Here is a 17,584-nt window from a genome sequence, read left to right on the forward strand (position 1 = left end):
CAGGCGGGGTCCCTCTGGCCTTGGCCGGGCAGCGGCGGTTCCAGCGGGACCCGGGATGTCTGGGCAGCGGCACAGCCAAGCCCAAACATCATCCTGCTGCCCCACCCGTGCCTGATCTGTCTCCAAGCCCTGAGGCTGCTGCTGCGGGGCCCTTCCCGGCCCCCCTCCCGATCCGCTCTTCTCCTTCCTCCCGGAGCTGCCCGCGGCCCCGCGCACTCCGCTCCCGCAGCCCCGCTCCACGTGCTCCCGGCGCGCCGCTTCCGCGCTCTCACGTGGCTTCCGGCAGCCCCGCCCGCGGGGGGCGTGTCCAGGTGGGAGGGGGCGGGACCAAGCGAGGCAAAACGGCGCGGCGCGCGGAAGGGGGGCGTGGCCACGGGGGTCGCGCATGCGCGTTCGAGCCGGGAAACCGCGCTGAGGGGGCGGGCAGAGCGGGGCGGAAAGCGCGAGGGGAGGACTGGGGGGAAAGTAAAGGGACGGAACGGCCGGGACGGGGAAAGAACGCCGCGGGTACGGCGCCGGTAAGGAAGGAAAGGGAGGAAAAGGAGGAAAGGCGTTCTGCGCGTTCCCGCTGAGGAGCGGCCGGCCGGACCCGCGGCGGAGCAGCGGAGGCCGTGAGGTGCGGAGCGGAGGCGCCGCCGCTCCCGGAGCGCCCCGTTACCGCGTGCGGCCCCGCATCTCCCGACTCCGATCCCTTTTATCCCCTCGGGGCGATTTTTGCCCTTCATTCTCGGGGATCGCAGGGGTTGAGGGCCGCCGCGGTCGGGGCGGGCCCGGAGGCGCGGCTGAGGGGCGATAAATGGCGGCCGAGGGGAGGGGGCGGGCGGGCGGGCAGAGCGGGGGGAGAACAAAGGTCCGCGCGGGGCTGCGGCGCATCGTGCGGTGCCGCTCGCTGCTCGGCTCTGCGCGCCGCTCCCCCGCCTGAGGCGCGCGCGGCCCCGCTGAGCTCCGGTGCGGCGTGGCGGAGCTCCGTGCCGGCAGGGCGCTGCGGGACCGCGGGTGTCCCAGCTCCGTGTGTTTGATGCCGGGTGTTCGTACGGGCTGCGGGAAGAACGTCCTGAGAGAAGGACTTGGGGGTCCTGGTGGAACGGAAGCTGGATGTGAGGCAGCAGTGTGCGATGGCAGCCCGGAAGGGCAACTGTGTGCTGGGCTGCATTAAAAAGGGGTGGCCAGCAGGGACAGGGAGGTGATCGTCCCCCTCTATCGGCTCTTGTGAGGCCCCGTCTGCAGTGCCGCGTCCAGGCCTGGGGCCCCCAGCACAAGAAGGGCACAGAACTCTTGGAGAGGAGGGCACTGAGATGGTCAGAGGGCTGGAGCAGCTCTGCTATGAGGAAAGGTTGGGGGAACTGGGATGGTTTGGCTTGGAGAAGAGAAGGCTGCAGGGAGACCTCAGTGTGGCCTTCAGTGCTTGAAGGGAGCGGATAAACAGGAGGGGGAACGGCTGTTTGTGAGGGTGGGTGGTGATAGGACAAGGGGAATGGTTGGAAAGTGAGCCAGGGGAGGTTTAGGTTGGATATGAGGAGGAAGTTTTTCAGCCAGAGGGTGGTGAGGCGCTGGAACAGGTTGCCCAAGGAGGCTGTGGATGCCCCATCCCTGCAGGCATCCAAGGCCAGGCTGGTTGTGGCTCTGGGCAGCCTGGGCTGCTGGTTGGCGACCTGCACACAGCAGGGGGTTGGAACTGGATGAGCACTGTGGGCCTTTGCAACCCAGGCCATTCTGTGATTCCTGACATTGGGCTGAAGCTGAGCAGTCTGCATCCTCAGACAGGTGTTGGTGTGTGGGTCCTACAGCCAGAACAGAGCTGTGGCTTTAACACCAAAATAACCCTCAGCTCTTTTCTCAGAGCCTCCCTGCAGCTTCCTTTCAGCTGTGCCTCAGCTCTTTGCTGCTGTAACAGTTCTAGGTTTCACATACAGGTGTGATACACCCTGGGTTACCTACGCAAGGCAGAAGCCAGGCTGCCACCAGGACAGCTCTGTGCCCACTGTGACAGTGGTGCTGTGCTGGTTGTCCCTCCAGGTGAGAATTAAACATACAAATGGCACAAAAGAGCAAAGAATCCATAGTGGTTTTTCTTTTTTTCCTATTAGGAGCATTAAAGTAGTGTTTGAAGTGGCAGAGTCTGAGTGATGAGTGAAATTGGACAAGTGTTCTCTGCAGAGAGCTGTGCTTGTTTGCTGTTGGTTTATTCAGTCGATTGCTAGGCATGCCAGTTCTTAAAGTTCTTGCAACTTGCTTAGAGAAGTCATCTTAATCTTCTTTCATAAGTAAAGGTATTGAACAGTACAATAGGTACAGGTTGATGAGCAGAAGTACTCACCTGTCTGTAGTGCAGCTTAATGGAGTGGAGGGGGAGTGACATAGAATCACAGCATGGCCTGGGTTGCAAAGGAGCACAGTGCTCATCCAGTCCCAACCCCCTGCTGTGTGCAGGTCACCAACCAGCAGCCCAGGCTGCCCAGAGCCACATCCAGCCTGGCCTTGAATGCCTGCAGGGATGGGGCATCCACAGCCTCCTTGGGCAACTCCTTGGGGTTCAGCCCTTCCCACCTGCTGGGGCTGCTGTGCTTTTCCCTCTTGCTGCCCTGCCCTGGGATGGTGCGTTGAAATGAGGGTTTTAAGGAACACGAGGAAGTTGTGCAGCACAGCCCTCGGCTGCAGACGTTATTCCGTGAGATGTTATTTCTCAGCCCAAATTCCAAAAAGGAGCGGAGGGGCAGGGCATGGAGGTGATGTCTTCAAGGTGTGCTTTGTGTCCTCAGGTGGCTGCACAGCGCTGACGTTTCGGGATGGCCGCTGCCTTTTCTGCAGAACTGGATTCCCTTGGGAAGAGCATGGAATTCTGAGGCTGCTGCCCATTAAACAGTGAGTTACAGCTGATGTGAGAGAGCAGTGATGAATGAGGAGAGGATCCAGGCTGGATGCGGCTCTGGGCAGCCTTTCTGCTGGTTGGCGACCCTGCACACAGCAGGGGTTTGGAACTACATGGTCATTGTGGGCCTTTGCAACCCAGGCCATTCTGTGATTCTATGAGAGGAGGAGGGTTGCGTTTCTTTGGTTAAAAATTGAATTAATCTTGTATGGACCATTGTGATAAAGATACGGTGGGAATAATAGTCGGTCTGTTCTCAGAAGACAATGCTGGAGTCAGACTTTGTTATCTAACAGCGTTGTTTGGGGATTGTTTCACTGCTGGGGAGAAGGGGCTGGCAAACCATTAAGCTCTGTCTTTTAGTTGTGGATTATTAGAAAGGAAAATATTTAGATGTGCGTGATGCTGGAGATAACAGAAAGCTCCCTTTGTCCTGTGCTGACAGCCCCGCTTGCTTATTCAGCCTTGCCAAACGTTTCTTCTGTAATCTAGAACCTGTTGAAAATCAATCCCATGCAAATGAGTCACCTTACAGATGCTTGAATTCACTTGTGCCTCCTCAGCACTGCAGATGCTAAGGAGCACTCTTGTCCTTTTGTAATGAAAGTGGTTCTGATGAATGCTTTTTGTGGCTTTTTTTCTGGAGGGAACAATGCAGGGAAATACATACGGAGTTCTTCATTTTTGCTTCCCGTTTCGCAGAGCATGTGGTCGCAGTGGTGTCAGTGGCTCTCATTTCTGTCGCTTGGCATTCTGCCTGCGAGTAGCTGCTAATTAGCAGGCAGTGCTTCCAGCCCTCGAGGCTTCAGAGGGAGAATTCCACTGGTGCTGTGGGAGTTGGAGGGAGGCTCTGTGTGGAGCAGGATGGGCACCACCCCACAGAGCCACCTGGGAGCAGCCTGCCCTTCTCCTCCTGCTCTAGGAACTCCTGGCGTGCTTTCCCTGACAGCTGTGGAAGGCAGAAGCCAAACTCCCACCTGAAATGGGAACTCAGAGGGCTGCAGAAGCAGCGCTGGAGATGTGGGGGTGCTTTGTGTGGGCAGCGCAAACTTCAGCGTTGGAGTGCTGTGAGGGGAAGGTGCCTCAGGAGCTCTTTAGCCTTCCTCTGCTGAAGTCACAGCCAGATCTGCTCCCTGGATGGTGGAAGTGTTTCTTATGCCCAGATAGGTGAGCCATCACCATGTTGTCCTGCTGGCTGTTCGTGGATTTTATCCTTTATCAGAGAAGTATTTTTCTGAATGAATCACTTCAGAACCCTTACGCTTCTGCTTTCCTCATTCTTTGTCCATCCTTGAGCTTTCTCTCTGAAGCAGAAGAGCTTTCGAGGGGAACGACTTCCAGATTTCCTGGGAGCGATGGATCAATGCAAACAACTGCTTAAGACTGCTAATCCTCTGCCCAGACTTGTACCTGCAGGTAGTCGTGGGTGCATCCAGAGAGTGTGCTGAGTGTGCACAGTGCAGGAGGCTGTAGCTGAGCTTTGCCTGGCGGGGCTCTGAATCCATCCATCCCCGTCTGCTGTGCCTGCAAGCAAAGTGCTGGCCTTGGAGAGAGCTGTGCTGCAGCGGGCTGCTCAGTGAGCTGTACGTTCTGATGGATGTGCTGCTTGTTCTGTGCACCTTCTGAAAATGCTGTTCAACTCCCACGTTTCCTTCAGCAGCTCTGTGAGGTGTGGGATGTTAAGCATCCACTGTGGCACAATGTCTTGCAGTGTTTGCTGTGGAAGGCCTGTTCAGCTGTGCAGAGCAGTTCTGTTTGGGAAGCAGAGCTGAAGAACATACAGTTCTTCTTCCTATAGGCCCAAACATTCACTTTGTTTTAAATCACAGAATGACCTGGGTTGCGAAGGACCACAGTGCTCACCCAGTTCCAACCCCCTGCTGTGTGCAGGTCACCAACCAGCAGAGCAGGCTGCCCAGAGCCACGTCCAGGGGCCACATCCAAATAGAGGTCATTAAACATTAATTCCAATTTCTGCCTTGATTCCTCTGACCCAGGAGATGCATCCTGAGCAGCGGATGGAGCCCCAGCCGTAGGGAAGGGATCACACTGGTTTCAGGTCTTTGTTTGATGATGTCAGTGAGTAACAGCAGAACTCTGCAGAGAAGTGGATGTCTGTTGGATGGGTGCATTGACTGCTGTCAGTGTTTCTCAGTTCCATGAACAGCGTCCTGAAAGTGCTGGCTGAGGGTAGATAGTGGTAGGACAAGGGGGAATGGTTTGAAACTGAGACAGGGGAGGTTTAGGTTGGATGTGAGGAGGAAGTTTTTCATGCAGAGGGTGGTGAGGCAGTGGAACAGGTTGCCCAAGGAGGCTGTGGATGCCCCATCCCTGCAGGCATCCAAGGCCAGGCTGGATGTGGCTCTGGGCAGCCTGGGCTGCTGGTTGGTGACCTGCACACAGCAGGGGGTTGGACTGGATGAGCACTGTGGGCCTTTGCAACCCAGACCTGTCTAGGATTCTGTTACTGGGAAGCTTCTCACATGATGAGATGTTGATGGTGATGCTGAGGATGGGTTTTGACAAAGCTATCACTTGGACATCCAGCACTACCCTGTGTACCCCGTGATGCTGCTTCTCTTAAGTGCCTGTATACTAATGCGCGTAGCATGGGGAATAAACAGGAAGAGCTGGAGTTCTGCGTGTGGTCGCGAGGTCATGATCTCACTGCGATCACGGAGACGTGGTGGGACAGCTCGCATGACTGGAATGTTGTCATGGAGGGCTGTGTGCTTTTTAGGAAAGATCGGCTGGCTAGGCGGGGTGGTGGAGTTGCTCTTTATGTGAGAGAGCAGCTAGAATGTATTGAAATTCACTTGGGGGAGAGTGATGTAGCAGTGGAGAGCTTCTGGGTGAGAATCAAGGGGCAGGCTGGTAAGGGTGACACTGTTGTGGGGGTGTACTACAGGCCCCCTGATCAGGATGAGGAGGCTGATGAGGCCTTCCAAAAGCAACTGGATGTAGCGTCACGTTCCCAGGCACTGGTGCTTATGGGGGACTTCAATTATCCAGATATTTGCTGGATGACCAACATGGCCAGGCACGCACGGTCCAGACGGTTCTTGCAGTGCGTTGAAGACAACTTTCTGATGCAGGTGGTGGAGGAACCGACGCAAGGAGGGGTGTTACTGGACCTTATTTTCACCAACAGGGTGGACTTGTTAAGGAAGTAAAGGTAGGGGGCAGTTTGGGTTGTAGTGATCATGAGATGGTGGAGTTCAAGATCCTGAGTGGAAGAAGCAAAGCAATAAGTAGGATTGCTACCCTGGACTTCAGGAGAGCCAACTTCGATCTCTTCCGGGCCCTACTTGGAGCTATCCCGTGGGCTCGGGTGTTAGAAGGTAAGGGGGCCTCTGAGAGCTGGTCAGCATTTAAACAGCTCTTCTTCCAAGCTCAGGATCGGTGCGTCCCTGTGAACAAGAAATCGGGAAAAGGTGGCAGGAGACCTTTGTGGATGAGCAAGGAGCTCATGCGCAAGCTCAAAGGAAAGAAGGTCCATGAAATGTGGAAAAAGGGTCTGATCATTTGGGAAGAATATAGGAATGTAGTCAGGGCCTGCAGGGATGCAACGAGGAAGGCTAAAGCCCGTCTGGAATTGAATCTGGCTAAAGTGATAAAGGACAATAAAAAAGGCTTCTTCAAGTATGTTAACAGCAAAAGGAAAACTAGAGAGAATGTGGGCCCCTTACTAAGTGAGGGGGGGGTTCTGGTAACGGGGGATGCTGAGAAGGCAGAGATACTGAATGCCTTCTTTACTTCCGTCTTCAGTGAAAAGGCTCTCCCGCAGGAATCCCACACCCTGGAGGTTAGTGAGAGGGTCTGGGGAATGGGAGACTTCCCTTTAGTCAGGAAAGAGGACGTGCGTGAGCGCCTAGGCAGTACTAAGGTCCACAAGTCCATGGGACCTGATGGGGTGCATCCACGTGTGCTGAGGGAGCTGGCGGAGGTCATTGCCGAACCGCTCTCCATCATTTTTGAGAGGTCCTGGACAACAGGGGAGGTCCCTGAAGACTGGAGGATAGCCAATGTCACTCCGGTCTTCAAAAAGGGCAAGAAGGAAGACCCGGGTAATTATAGGCCTGTCAGCCTCACCTCCGTCCCTGGAAAGGTGATGGAACAGCTTGTGCTGGATACCATCTCCAGACAACTCGGAGAAAAGGAGGTTATCAGGAGTAGTCAGCATGGGTTCACCAAGGGGAGGTCGTGCTCGACCAACTTGGTGGCCTTCTATGATGCTGTCACATGCTGCGTGGATGGGGGAAAAGCAGTAGATGTAGTCTACCTTGATTTTAGAAAGGCATTTGATACTGTCTCCCACAACATCCTTATAACAAAGCTGAGGAAGTGTGGGATAGATGAGTGGAAGTGAGGTGGGTTGAGAACTGGCTGAGTGGCAGAGCGCAGAGGGTCGTCGTTGGTGGTGCAGAGTCTGGCTGGAGACCTGTGACCAGTGGTGTCCCCCAGGGGTCTGTGCTGGGTCCGGTCTTGTTCAACATCTTCATCAATGACCTTGATGAGGGGATAGTGGCCACCCTCAGCAAGTTTGCTGATGATACGAAGTCGGGAGGATTGGCTGACACGCCTGAAGGCTGTGCTGCCATTCAGCGAGACCTGGACAGGCTGGAGAGCTGGGCAGTAAGAAACCAGATGAGGTTCAACAAAAGCAAGTGTAGGGTCTTACACCTAGGGAGGAATAATTGCATGCACCAATACAGGCTGGGGGATGAGCTGCTGGAGAGGAGCTCTGCAGAGAGGGACCTGGGCGTCCTGGTGGACGACAGGTTGGCCATGAGCCAGCAGTGTGCCCTCGTGGCCAAAAAGGCCAATGGCATTCTGGGGTGCATTAAGAAGAGCGTGTCCAGCAGGTCGAGGGAGGTGATCCTCCCCCTCTACTCTGCCCTGGTAAGGCCTCATCTGGAGTACTGTGTCCAGTTCTGGGCTCCCCAGTACAAAAAAGACAGGGATCTCTTGGAAAGAGTCCAGCGGAGGGCCACAAAGATGGTGAAGGGCCTGGAGCATCTCCCCTATGAAGAAAGGCTAAGTAAACTGGGTCTGTTTAGCCTTGAGAAAAGAAGACTGAGAGGGGACCTGATCCAGGTTTATAAATATCTGAGGTGTGGCGGCCATAGCGGTGAGGCCAGTCTCTTTTCAGTGGTACGTGGAGACAGGACGAGGGGAAACGGACATCAGCTGCAGCACAGGAAGTTTCGCACGAATGTGCGTAAGAACTTCTTCACGGTGAGGTGACGGAGCACTGGAACAGGCTGCCCAGGGAGGTTGTGGAGTCTCCTTCTCTGGAGATATTCAAGTCTCGCCTGGACGCCTACCTGTGCGACCTGGTGTAGGGAACTGCTTTGGCAGGGGGTTGGTCTCGATGATCTCTAGAGGTCCCTTCCAACCCCTACAATTCTGTGATTCTGTATTTCATGTTGTAAGCAAAAAGCCTGGGCAAAGTGCTGATCTTGCAGAGAGGTTTAGAAAATGGCTTTCTGGCAGGAGACAGATGTGTGGGTCTGTGCTGGCCGAGGTGTTCCTGCCCCCCTGCTGGGCTGTCTGAAGGTTGGGAGTGACTGCTGGGGAAGGATGATGGCTTCCTGAGGTGGAAACACAAATGTAGGCACAACCACTTCACATTGCAGCAGTGGAACTATAAGTAAGTGACAACACCACTTGGAGCCCATGTTACTTCTATAGGAACGGCTGATTTGTGCACTTCAGAAATCTCAAAGTAACAGGTTTGATGCCCTGTCAGTGCATGCCTGTAGGATATATCCTAAAAATGATGGAAGGCTGTCTGTTGGTTCCTGTCTGCAGCCTGGAGTGAATGCTGCTCCATCTGGGGTCAGGAAGGTGGTGGAAGCCTCTGCTGGGCAGGAGCACTTGGCTGGGGTGAAGTGGGTTTGGGACACTGACGTGTAGTGGTGAAGCACTGCTGTGTCATGGCAGTGGGTGTTGCATCAGTCCTTGATATTTATAGGTGAAAACAGTTCCCTTTCCACTTGTAAAGCAGCCACATCAGTAACAAAAAGCAGCAGATGATTCTAAAAGCAGCCATGTGAGGTGCATGGCACAGGAATGGCTGTGGGTCAGGCTCAGAGGTCTGCTTGGCTTCTTTCATAGAATCACAGAATGGCTGGGTTGGAAGGGACCTCAAGGATCACGAAGCTCCAACTCCCCACCAATGCAGGGCCACCAACCTCCACATCTCACAGCAGCCCAGGCTGCCCAGGGCCCCATCCAACCTGGCCTTGAACACCTCCAGGGATGGACGGGGATCCACAGCCTCTCTGGGCAGCTGTTCCAGCACCTCCCCACTCTCACACCAAACAACTTCCCCCTGACAGCCAACTGAAATCTGCCCTCCCTCACCTTCCAACCATTCCCCTGTCCTGCTGTTATCTCCCCTTTCAGAGAGTTCCTTGTTCCTGAGTGTGGGTGCTGTTCAGTGCAGGGGCAGAGCAGGAACAGAGTGCAGGCACAGGGCTCTGCGAAGGTGTGGAGGGGCTTCTCGGGCAGAGGATTGCCTGGCTGCTGTCCCTCATGTTTCATATCCCTTTTTTTTCTTCCTTTTTTCCCTGAATGCTGTTTTGTTTTTTTTGTTTTTTTAACCCATGTGATGTGGATGATGTCCTCGGGTAAAGATTTCACAGCTGAGCTGGGTGTTCATTCCCAGCTGATGCTTTGTAGTTCTGTTTGATGCCATGTAGTCCTTGTGCTGGGGGGGCAGCCCTTCTCCTCAGTGTCCTCTGCTGCTCTCTGCGAGGTCTGTTGTATCCATTGGCTGATAACATCTTTCCCATATTGTTTGTGTTTGGTTTTATGGAAGCTGCTCTGTATCTTTGATCTCCTGTTCAACTCTTCTGCACCTCTTTCTAGTTCTGCTGTGCCTCCTCTTTGAGAGGAGGAGGAGGAGGGCTGGCCAGCAGGACCCCAGGATCTGATCTATCAGTGGCAGCAGGTGGTTTAGAATCATAATCACAGAATGGTCTGGGTTGCAAAGGCCCACAGTGCTCATCCAGTTCCAACCCCCTGCTGTATGCAGGTCACCAACCAGCAGCCCAGGCTGCCCAGAGCCACATCCAGCCTGGGATGCAGCACGTGCCTTCCTTTGCACATGATGTTATTTTCCCTGTGTGCATCACACAGCTTTCACTGGGATTGAGCTTGATTTGCACTTCTGTTGCCCAGCCACTTGGTGGGAAGTTCCTTCTGCCCCCATGAAGAACAGGCAGCAGTTACCCGTGTCAGTGTTGCACCTGTTTTTCAGTAAGTTGTATGTTGAACAACACTGTTCCCTGTGGGACCAATTAGTTCCCTCTATTAAAAGAATCAGGCTCTCAATGTGATCCTTCAGCTTCTCTTAAATCCATTTCTGTCCCTATGCAGCTTACTGACCTCCAGTCTACATTTATTTCCTTTGCTGTTCTGCAAAGCAGTGGGTTTTTATTTTGGGCTCGTATTCCTGGAAAGACATAACTTTAGTTGTCCATTGAGATTTTCACGTGAATGCAGACTCACTGTCCAAGCCTGCTGCTCTGTGCTTAGCTTGCTGGGAGCTCTGAATACAGAGATAATTCCAGTAATGCTTTGATCTGATCCCATTGGGCTGGTGCCACGTGGGAAGGAAGTCTGACCTCGTGCCATCTGAGCAGATGATAGCTCTCATTTTGTTCTTCTTTATTATTATTCCTGCTGAGCCCTGGGAGGAATCACACTGCGGTGCAGCTGTGTGTGCTCTGCCTGTGCTGGGTGCAGACAGAAGCGTGGTGAAGCCTCAGTGGCTGGGCTGAGCTGGGTTGGTGGGTGCTGCAGAGCTGTGCAGCAAAGCTGGTGTTGGGAGAAGCTTTAGTTGGCTGAGCTGTAGCAAACTGGTGCTGATCCGACGATGGAGAGATTCAGTGATAAATGTGTTGGGCAGCTAGTTCTGAACGCTTCAAGTTCCCTGCTCAAGTGGATGAACTGAACTGCCGCTCTGCATTTGGTGGAGTCTTAGATATTGTGTGGTCAGGTAGGTTGAAGGCACTGGAAAAAGTCTTTTGGGAAAGGCTTTCTGGCTCTCATTTGTTGGAATTCTGCACATTCCTTGTCTTTCCCAAATCTCCTGGCAGTTCTTAGCTTGTTATAACTGTGGCTTCTGTATCCATCAAAGAAGATGCAGAGTTCTTGACTACAGCAAAACCATGAAAAGCCAAACCCTGCAGTCTGATGAACCAAGTCAGAACTATACAAAGATGCTCAGAGGGCTGCAGCACCTCCCTCCAAAGCCAGGCTGAGGGAGCTGGGCTTGTTCAGCCTGGAGAAGAGAAGCTGCGGGGTGACCTCAGTGCAGCCTGCAGGACCTCAAGGGAGCCTTAAACAGGAGGGGAGTCAGCTCTTGGAAAGGGGAGAGAACAGCAGGACAGGGGAATGGTTGGAAGGTGAGGGAGGGCAGATTTCAGTTGGCTGTCAGGGGGAAGTTGTTTGGTGTGAGAGTGGGGAGGTGCTGGAACAGCTGCCCAGAGAGGCTGTGGATCCCCGTCCATCCCTGGAGGTGTTCAAGGCCAGGTTGGATGGGGCCCTGGGCAGCCTGGGCTGCTGTGAGATGTGGAGGTTGGTGGCCCTGCATTGGTGGGGGGTTGGAGCTTCGTGATCCTTGAGGTCCTTCCAACCCAACCATTCTGTGATTCTGTACTTCAAAAGCAGCTGTTTCCTCCTGTGCAGTAAATAATGGAGGCCAGGGCATCGCTGGTGACCATTAGGTTGGGCAAGAGCTCTGATGCTGGGAAGGAAAGATTGGGAAACATTTTCTTGTGGTTGGCAAGGTGCTTCCTTTGAGTGCAGGCAGAGGAGTAAGCTTTGCAGTTCTGTTTTCTGAAGTTTTTACAGTTATTTCTGTAGCATACCTCTTGTTTTGTGGTTCTTCACATGGAGCATCCTATCCCTTCATCTCCAGCAGGAAGGTGCTACCTAATGCAGTTTGCAGTGCTCTGTAAGTAAGGCAGTGGAAATAAACATTTAACAGAGAATGGATACAGGGAATTGCTGTTCATACAGCCATAGGATGGCCTGGGTTGCAAAGGAGCACAGTGCTCATCCAGTCCCAACCTGGTGTGTGCAGGTCGCCAACCAGCAGCCCAGGCTGCCCAGAGCCACATCCAGCCTGGTTTGGTTGATATCTGTGGCATGGAGGGAAAGTAGCCTGCAGTTCACCTTATTGCAGAGTTTCTCCTTGCTGGGTAAGGAGGAAAGAGGAACCCTGGGCTGAGGAGGTGCAGGGTGCCCTGTGATGGGGGCAGCCCCAGCCTGCAGGGTGAGCGCTTCGGTCGAGCTTTTCCCATAGGAAGCCTTCTGTTCCCCGTGACCTCCATGTCCTCTGGCAGCACAAAGCACGTTATTCTTCTCATGGGAATGCAAATGGAGAATAGGAACTTGTGTGAGAGCTGATTGTGTAGCGTTTCTATGAAGGAGGTTTGTGTCTGGGGCGTGTTTCTTGCTTTCCCATCTCTGAAGTCCTCAGAAGTGTTTGGTTCCTGGCCCTCTCACTGCAGGAGAATTCACACATCAGTGCTCAGAATTGCTGGGGAGTGTGGAAACCGTGGAGTGTTCCCCTCTTTCTTCCCCTTCTCCCTTTGCTGAGACCAGAATGCTTTGGGCTGGGATGCGAGTGCTCCAGCAGCAGCTGGCACTGCTCCTTCCATTAAGGGACCAAAGGGTGACAGCTTCCAGCACTGCAGGGAGAGAGGTGGGAGAGACCTTTGCAGGTGGAGCATAGATAGAATTTACTGCCTGAGCTTCAATCAGTGATCATCTGTCTGGCTTTGTGTGCTCTGGTTGTAGCCCAGGAATACCTGCAGCTGTGTGTGTGTGTCCCTGTAGGACGTACAGGTGCTGCTGTGTGCAGGAGGTGGCACGGGGGGGGGTAAGAGAGGCTCTCCTCACTGGGTGCTGTTCTGTGGCTCAGGGTCTCACTGCACCCCACATCAGGTCTGTTTTCCCTCGTGTGGCAGAAGGCTTCTGAGGTGCTCTGGCTGCCTTTGTCTCAAGCAGCATCAGTCCTGCTGTCTCCTCTTATTTGTGCAACTTTGAAGTTTATAACTGATGCCTCTGAGGATGGAAGCTGCTTGGAAGCCCATGCTGGATTGATGGATCTCATCTCCTGGATGCCCATCCTGCCTTTGTGTGCTTACAGAACAGCTGTTGGTGATCTGGTGGCAACAGCTCAGAGCAACCAGGGTACTTTCATGCATCTCTGTTCTTAGTAAGCCTTCTTTCATAGAATCACAGAATGGCCTGGGTTGCAAAGGCCCACAGTGCTCACCCAGTTCCAACCCCCTGCTGTGTGCAGGTCGCCAACCAGCAGCCCAGGCTGCCCAGAGCCACATCCAGCCTGGCCTTGGATGCCTGCAGGGATGGGGCATCCACAGCCTCCTTGGGCAACCTGTGCCAGTGCTGTCTGAGCAAATAAATAGCAAATAAATTCAACTTCAGTATCCTGTACTCTTGTCTCCCTGTGTGCCCATCTCTTGTAACTGAAGGGGATGAGGTGCACAGTGTACTGTGTGGCAAGGCCTTAAGGAATCACAGAATGGCTGGGTTGGAAGGGACCTCAAGGATCACGAAGCTCCAACCCCCACCCAACGCAGGGCCACCAACCTCCCCATCTCACAGCAGCCCAGGCTGCCCAGGGCCCCATCCAACCTGGCCTTGAACACCTCCAGGGATGGACGGGGATCCACAGCCTCTCTGGGCAGCTGTTCCAGCACCTCCCCACTCTCACACCAAACAACTTAAGGAGATGTCCTGCTGCTGTTTGCTGCTATTCAGACCTTGTCTTGGATTTGCAATCATGAAAAAAAAACAGCATAGAAAGTCCTCAGAACAGATTCTATTTTAATAGTTGTCCTAAGCAGGTTTTACTTGAATAGGACTGATTCCTACTTTTATCCTTGTGAGCACTGCTGTTGTGCAAGGCTGAAGAGATTCCAAAATGTTGGGCTCTCAAACAACTAGTAAGCAAATATTGGATGTGGAACACCTGAATTTTCTTGTTAATGCTGATGTTTCACAGCAGCTGAGGCAAGTGAATACTACCTTTTCCTGTTTGCATTTGGTAGAAGCTGTTCCAGTCAGTAGCCAGAATCGCTGGTAGGAAGCCGTGCACGCGTGGTGTTTTTGTTGCAGGTATGTGTTGGTCCCAAGCTGGATTAAATGGGCAGCCTAATCCAGACAGCCAGCCCTACTGCAGGGCCCCGTTTGCTCAGTCATTTCTTTTTAGGTTACAGCATCCAAACCTTTGTGGATAACCTACCCTGCAACTGGGGCAGCTCTGTGTGGGAGCCCCAGCATGGTGCCGTGTAGCTCCAGCCACGCTCACCATGAGAAGAATCCCCAGTGAGATGAAGTTTGGGGTCCAGTTGACTTTTTTTGTCATTTCCTATCAACACAGACTGAGTTTCCAGTGCAGATACTGCTGGATATTCAGCAGGCAAATGTGTCTAATAACCCCTTAAAGTGCATAAATAACCCTACGTGGATTCCCTGCCTGTGGACCTCCCCAGCCTCTTGTGTTGTTTCCACTGAAGGTGATGAGATGAGTTCAAACTGCTGGCTGACCAGAAGCTTTAAGCCTGTATTTAAGCCTTGCATTGAGCTCTCTGGAGCAACCACAAATAGCATCTTTCTGTGGTCGGAGTGACTTATCTCCCGTGCTTTGGGTGCCCTGTTGCTCTCGAGAGGCTGGGAAATGTCGTCATTTCCTCTCAGATAAAAGTACAGCTCTTGGGTACTCACAGCTTTGAACTACAGGAAAATGTGTCCTGCATTCAGGACTTCCCTTCTGGGTGCACTGCTGTGAGCCACACGCTTTCATTCAGCCCCTTTAGAGACAAAGGAAAGTTTGAGGACGGGTTGTTTGCTTCACCTTTTCTAGAAAGCCACTTTTTTTTAGGGCTTTTGATGTTGTTGGTGAATGAAATAGCTCGCTGACCAGTTCTGACGTGGCAGTTTGGGTTGCACTTGGTAGAGATGGTCAAAATACACTCTGACAAGAGGCATCTGCACTGGTTTGCCTTGTTGTGCAGTGTTCTCTGGCTCAGCCTCGTGCACCGTGGCTACCTAAGCTTTCCCCTCCTCCCTCCTTGATCTTCCCCCAACCAAAAATAACTTTCTTTAGATTGTCTGAGCTGTAAAAGCTGTGCTAATCCCTTGGGTTGTGTGTCGGAGCCGTGGTGCTGGAGGTGCTGGGAGTCCAGGAGCCCTTCCCTGGGAGTGCTGTCACAGCCATAGCCTCAGTCCTCCTTTTCTCAGTGGCATTTTGGCACCTCCTCAGAGTGCTGCTGAATTCTTTCACTGCTAACCTCCTTTCCTTCCTTCCTTTCAGCCGGCTTGGTTCCTAGCTCTGCTGCTGCAGCTCATGGCAGCTGTGGTCATTCTCTTAGATTTTCTGCCTTTTCTTTTAGGCAAAGCCCAATAATTTGATCCAATTGCCTGCGGGCTCATACAAACTCTCCCTTTCTTCTGAGGAGCTGCAAAGGTTTCTGAAGCAGGTAACTAAGTTTATGTTAATGGTAACGTTTATTTTCGTTTTCTTTTTGACCTTTTTTCCTCTCTGTTTGTAGGAGGACACAGTGCCTTGGAGGTGCTGCACATGCTGGATCCGCTTGGCTCCCTGATGTGCCTGGGGATGGCAGCTAGGTGACAGAGGTTGAGGATGACCCTGACTGAAAAGCTGCGTGAGAGGATATCGCGGGCCTTCTACAACCACGGGCTGCTGTGTGCTTCCTACCCCATCCCCATCATCCTCTTCACTGGCCTCTGCATTTTGGCTTGCTGGTGAGTCCTGCTTGTCCTGGGCTGCTGCTCTGGGGAGCATTCATAGCCGTGTTTCATCTTTCTGTGTGGGATAAAAGAGGAGAGGGAACGAAGCATCTTCATCTGATTTCCTAACTAAATAAGAAGTGAGGCTGCACCTGAAGTGCTGGGTCCAGATCTGGACCCCACAGGATCTGGACGTACTGAGGAGAATCCGGCACAGGGCCACCAAGGTGCTGTAGGGTTTGGGGCAGCTGTGCTGGGAGGAGAGGCTGAGAGGGCTGGGGCTGCCCAGCCTGGAGCAGGGGAGGCTCAGGGGATCCATCACGGCCAGAAATCCCTGCAGGAGCTGCAAAGGGACGGAGCTGGGCTCTGCTCACTGGTGCTGGTGCCAGATTCAGGCAGTGGGCACATACTGGAGCACAAATGGTTCTGTTTAAACGTAATAAAATGCTTTTTGCTGTGAAGGTATTGAACCACTGGAGCAGGTATTCCAGATTGCTTGTGGAGTCTCCTTCTTGGAATCACAGAATGGCTTGGGCTGGAAGGAACCCCAAGGATCATGAAGCCCCAACCCCACTGCTGCGTGCAGGGCCACCAACCTCCACATTTCATAGCTGCCCAGGGCCCTGTCCAGCCTGGCCTTGAACATCTCCAGGGATGGACGGGGATCCACAGCCTCTCTGGGCAGCTGTTCCAGCACCTCCCCACTCTCACAGCAAACAACTTCCCCTGATGTCCAACCTTCTGGAAGCAGAAGCTGCCTGCACGTGGCCCTGTGCCTCTGTGGCTGAGGCTGACCTTACTTTTGCTGCTTTAGCTTTGCTGACCAGCCTCAGCTCTTAGGGATTGTCCGTGGGCATTTTCTGATCTATGAAGTTTAGGAAGGAGCTATGCAATGCTGTTTGATAAACAGGATTGTTTTCAGGAGCTCCTTTAGCTTTCTCCAGTGTAAGAGCTGTGTTGATTTATCAAAGTATCTGGAGTGCTTCCCTGTCATGCTTCCTTCCTTACAGGTCATCTTCTGCATTTTCAAGTTGAAAAAGGCAATGGTGCTGAAGGCAGCACACGTACTCTCATGTCACTCGAGGGCAAGGAACTCCTGCTTTCTTGGGACTGGGTAGCTTTGCAGTTGCAATCTACGCATCATTTCTGCATTTAAAACAAGAAATAAAGCTTATGTCTATATCCACCTACAATACAGTGAGGTCACGTTATCTGCTGTATTGTTTCAGTCTCCTTGACTTGAGCTAGAATTGGTTTGTATCCTTGCCATAGCTCCAGGTCAGGGGCTCTTCTACAAGGAGCATCTCATAAATACAAGTACAAGAAGCAGCTCCTCCTTGCTCGTTCCATGTGGAATAATCTGATCTTTGTGGTGTGTGGGTGCACGCAGTTGTTAGCTCTGTGGCCAGCACAAATGTAGCTGTGGAAAGCTCATTCCCTAGCAAATGGGTAAGGACTGTGAGGGTGAGAACCTGGAGCGAGGTGGTCATTAGCTTTTCAGAGTGCCAAACTAAAGACTATAATTACTTAATCAGAATGCCTGATTGTATAAAATGGTACAAAATAATAGGAACAAAAGTGGCCACCAGTCACCTCAGTGGAGGTGGAGAAGGGCAGCAAACTTCAAAAGCATTGTAATAATCACGTAGACGTGTTTTTAACTAATATGCTAAATCACTTAAGGCTGAAGCAGAGTCTTGGACCTGTGCTATATGCTGTGCATTTCATTCCCTGTGCAGTTACTCCATTGCTCCACTTATCATCAGGCTGACTGCTGCGTTTTAAACTCTGTCCATCCAAACAGCCTTCCAAAATGCAAAAGGAGCAGCTGCTGGGCCTGTTCAGCACATAGTGTGGAGTGAGTACTGTTTTGGGAGCCGTTGCATGCTGTTGTTTACAGGAGTTGGTGTTTGCTTCCTG

General features: G+C 52.8%; 1 protein-coding gene across 8 annotated transcripts in view; it reads left to right on the forward strand.

Moving 5' to 3' along the window:
* The first annotated feature begins 388 nt into the window (after positions 1-388).
* The window catches only part of SCAP (SREBF chaperone), a 54,106-nt gene continuing 36,910 nt past the window's right edge, over positions 389-17,584 (forward strand). For 3 of the 8 annotated variants that reach the window (XM_085226813.1, XM_085226819.1, XM_085226820.1), the window contains exons 1-3: positions 430-616; positions 2,760-2,862; positions 15,466-15,679. In XM_085226813.1, coding sequence (XP_085082939.1) covers positions 15,558-15,679 — 122 coding nt within the window. In that variant the 5' untranslated portion in view covers positions 430-616; positions 2,760-2,862; positions 15,466-15,557. Of the gene's footprint in view, positions 617-2,759; positions 2,863-15,306; positions 15,394-15,465; positions 15,680-17,584 lie in introns of all 8 variants that reach the window. The other 5 variants (XM_085226817.1, XM_085226814.1, XM_085226815.1 and 2 more) reach the window with 5 other exon arrangements.

Source organism: Meleagris gallopavo, chromosome 6 (assembly GCF_905368555.1).
Source record: "Meleagris gallopavo chromosome 6, MGAL_WU_HG_1.1, whole genome shotgun sequence".
Classification (NCBI taxonomy): Eukaryota; Metazoa; Chordata; class Aves; order Galliformes; family Phasianidae; genus Meleagris; species Meleagris gallopavo.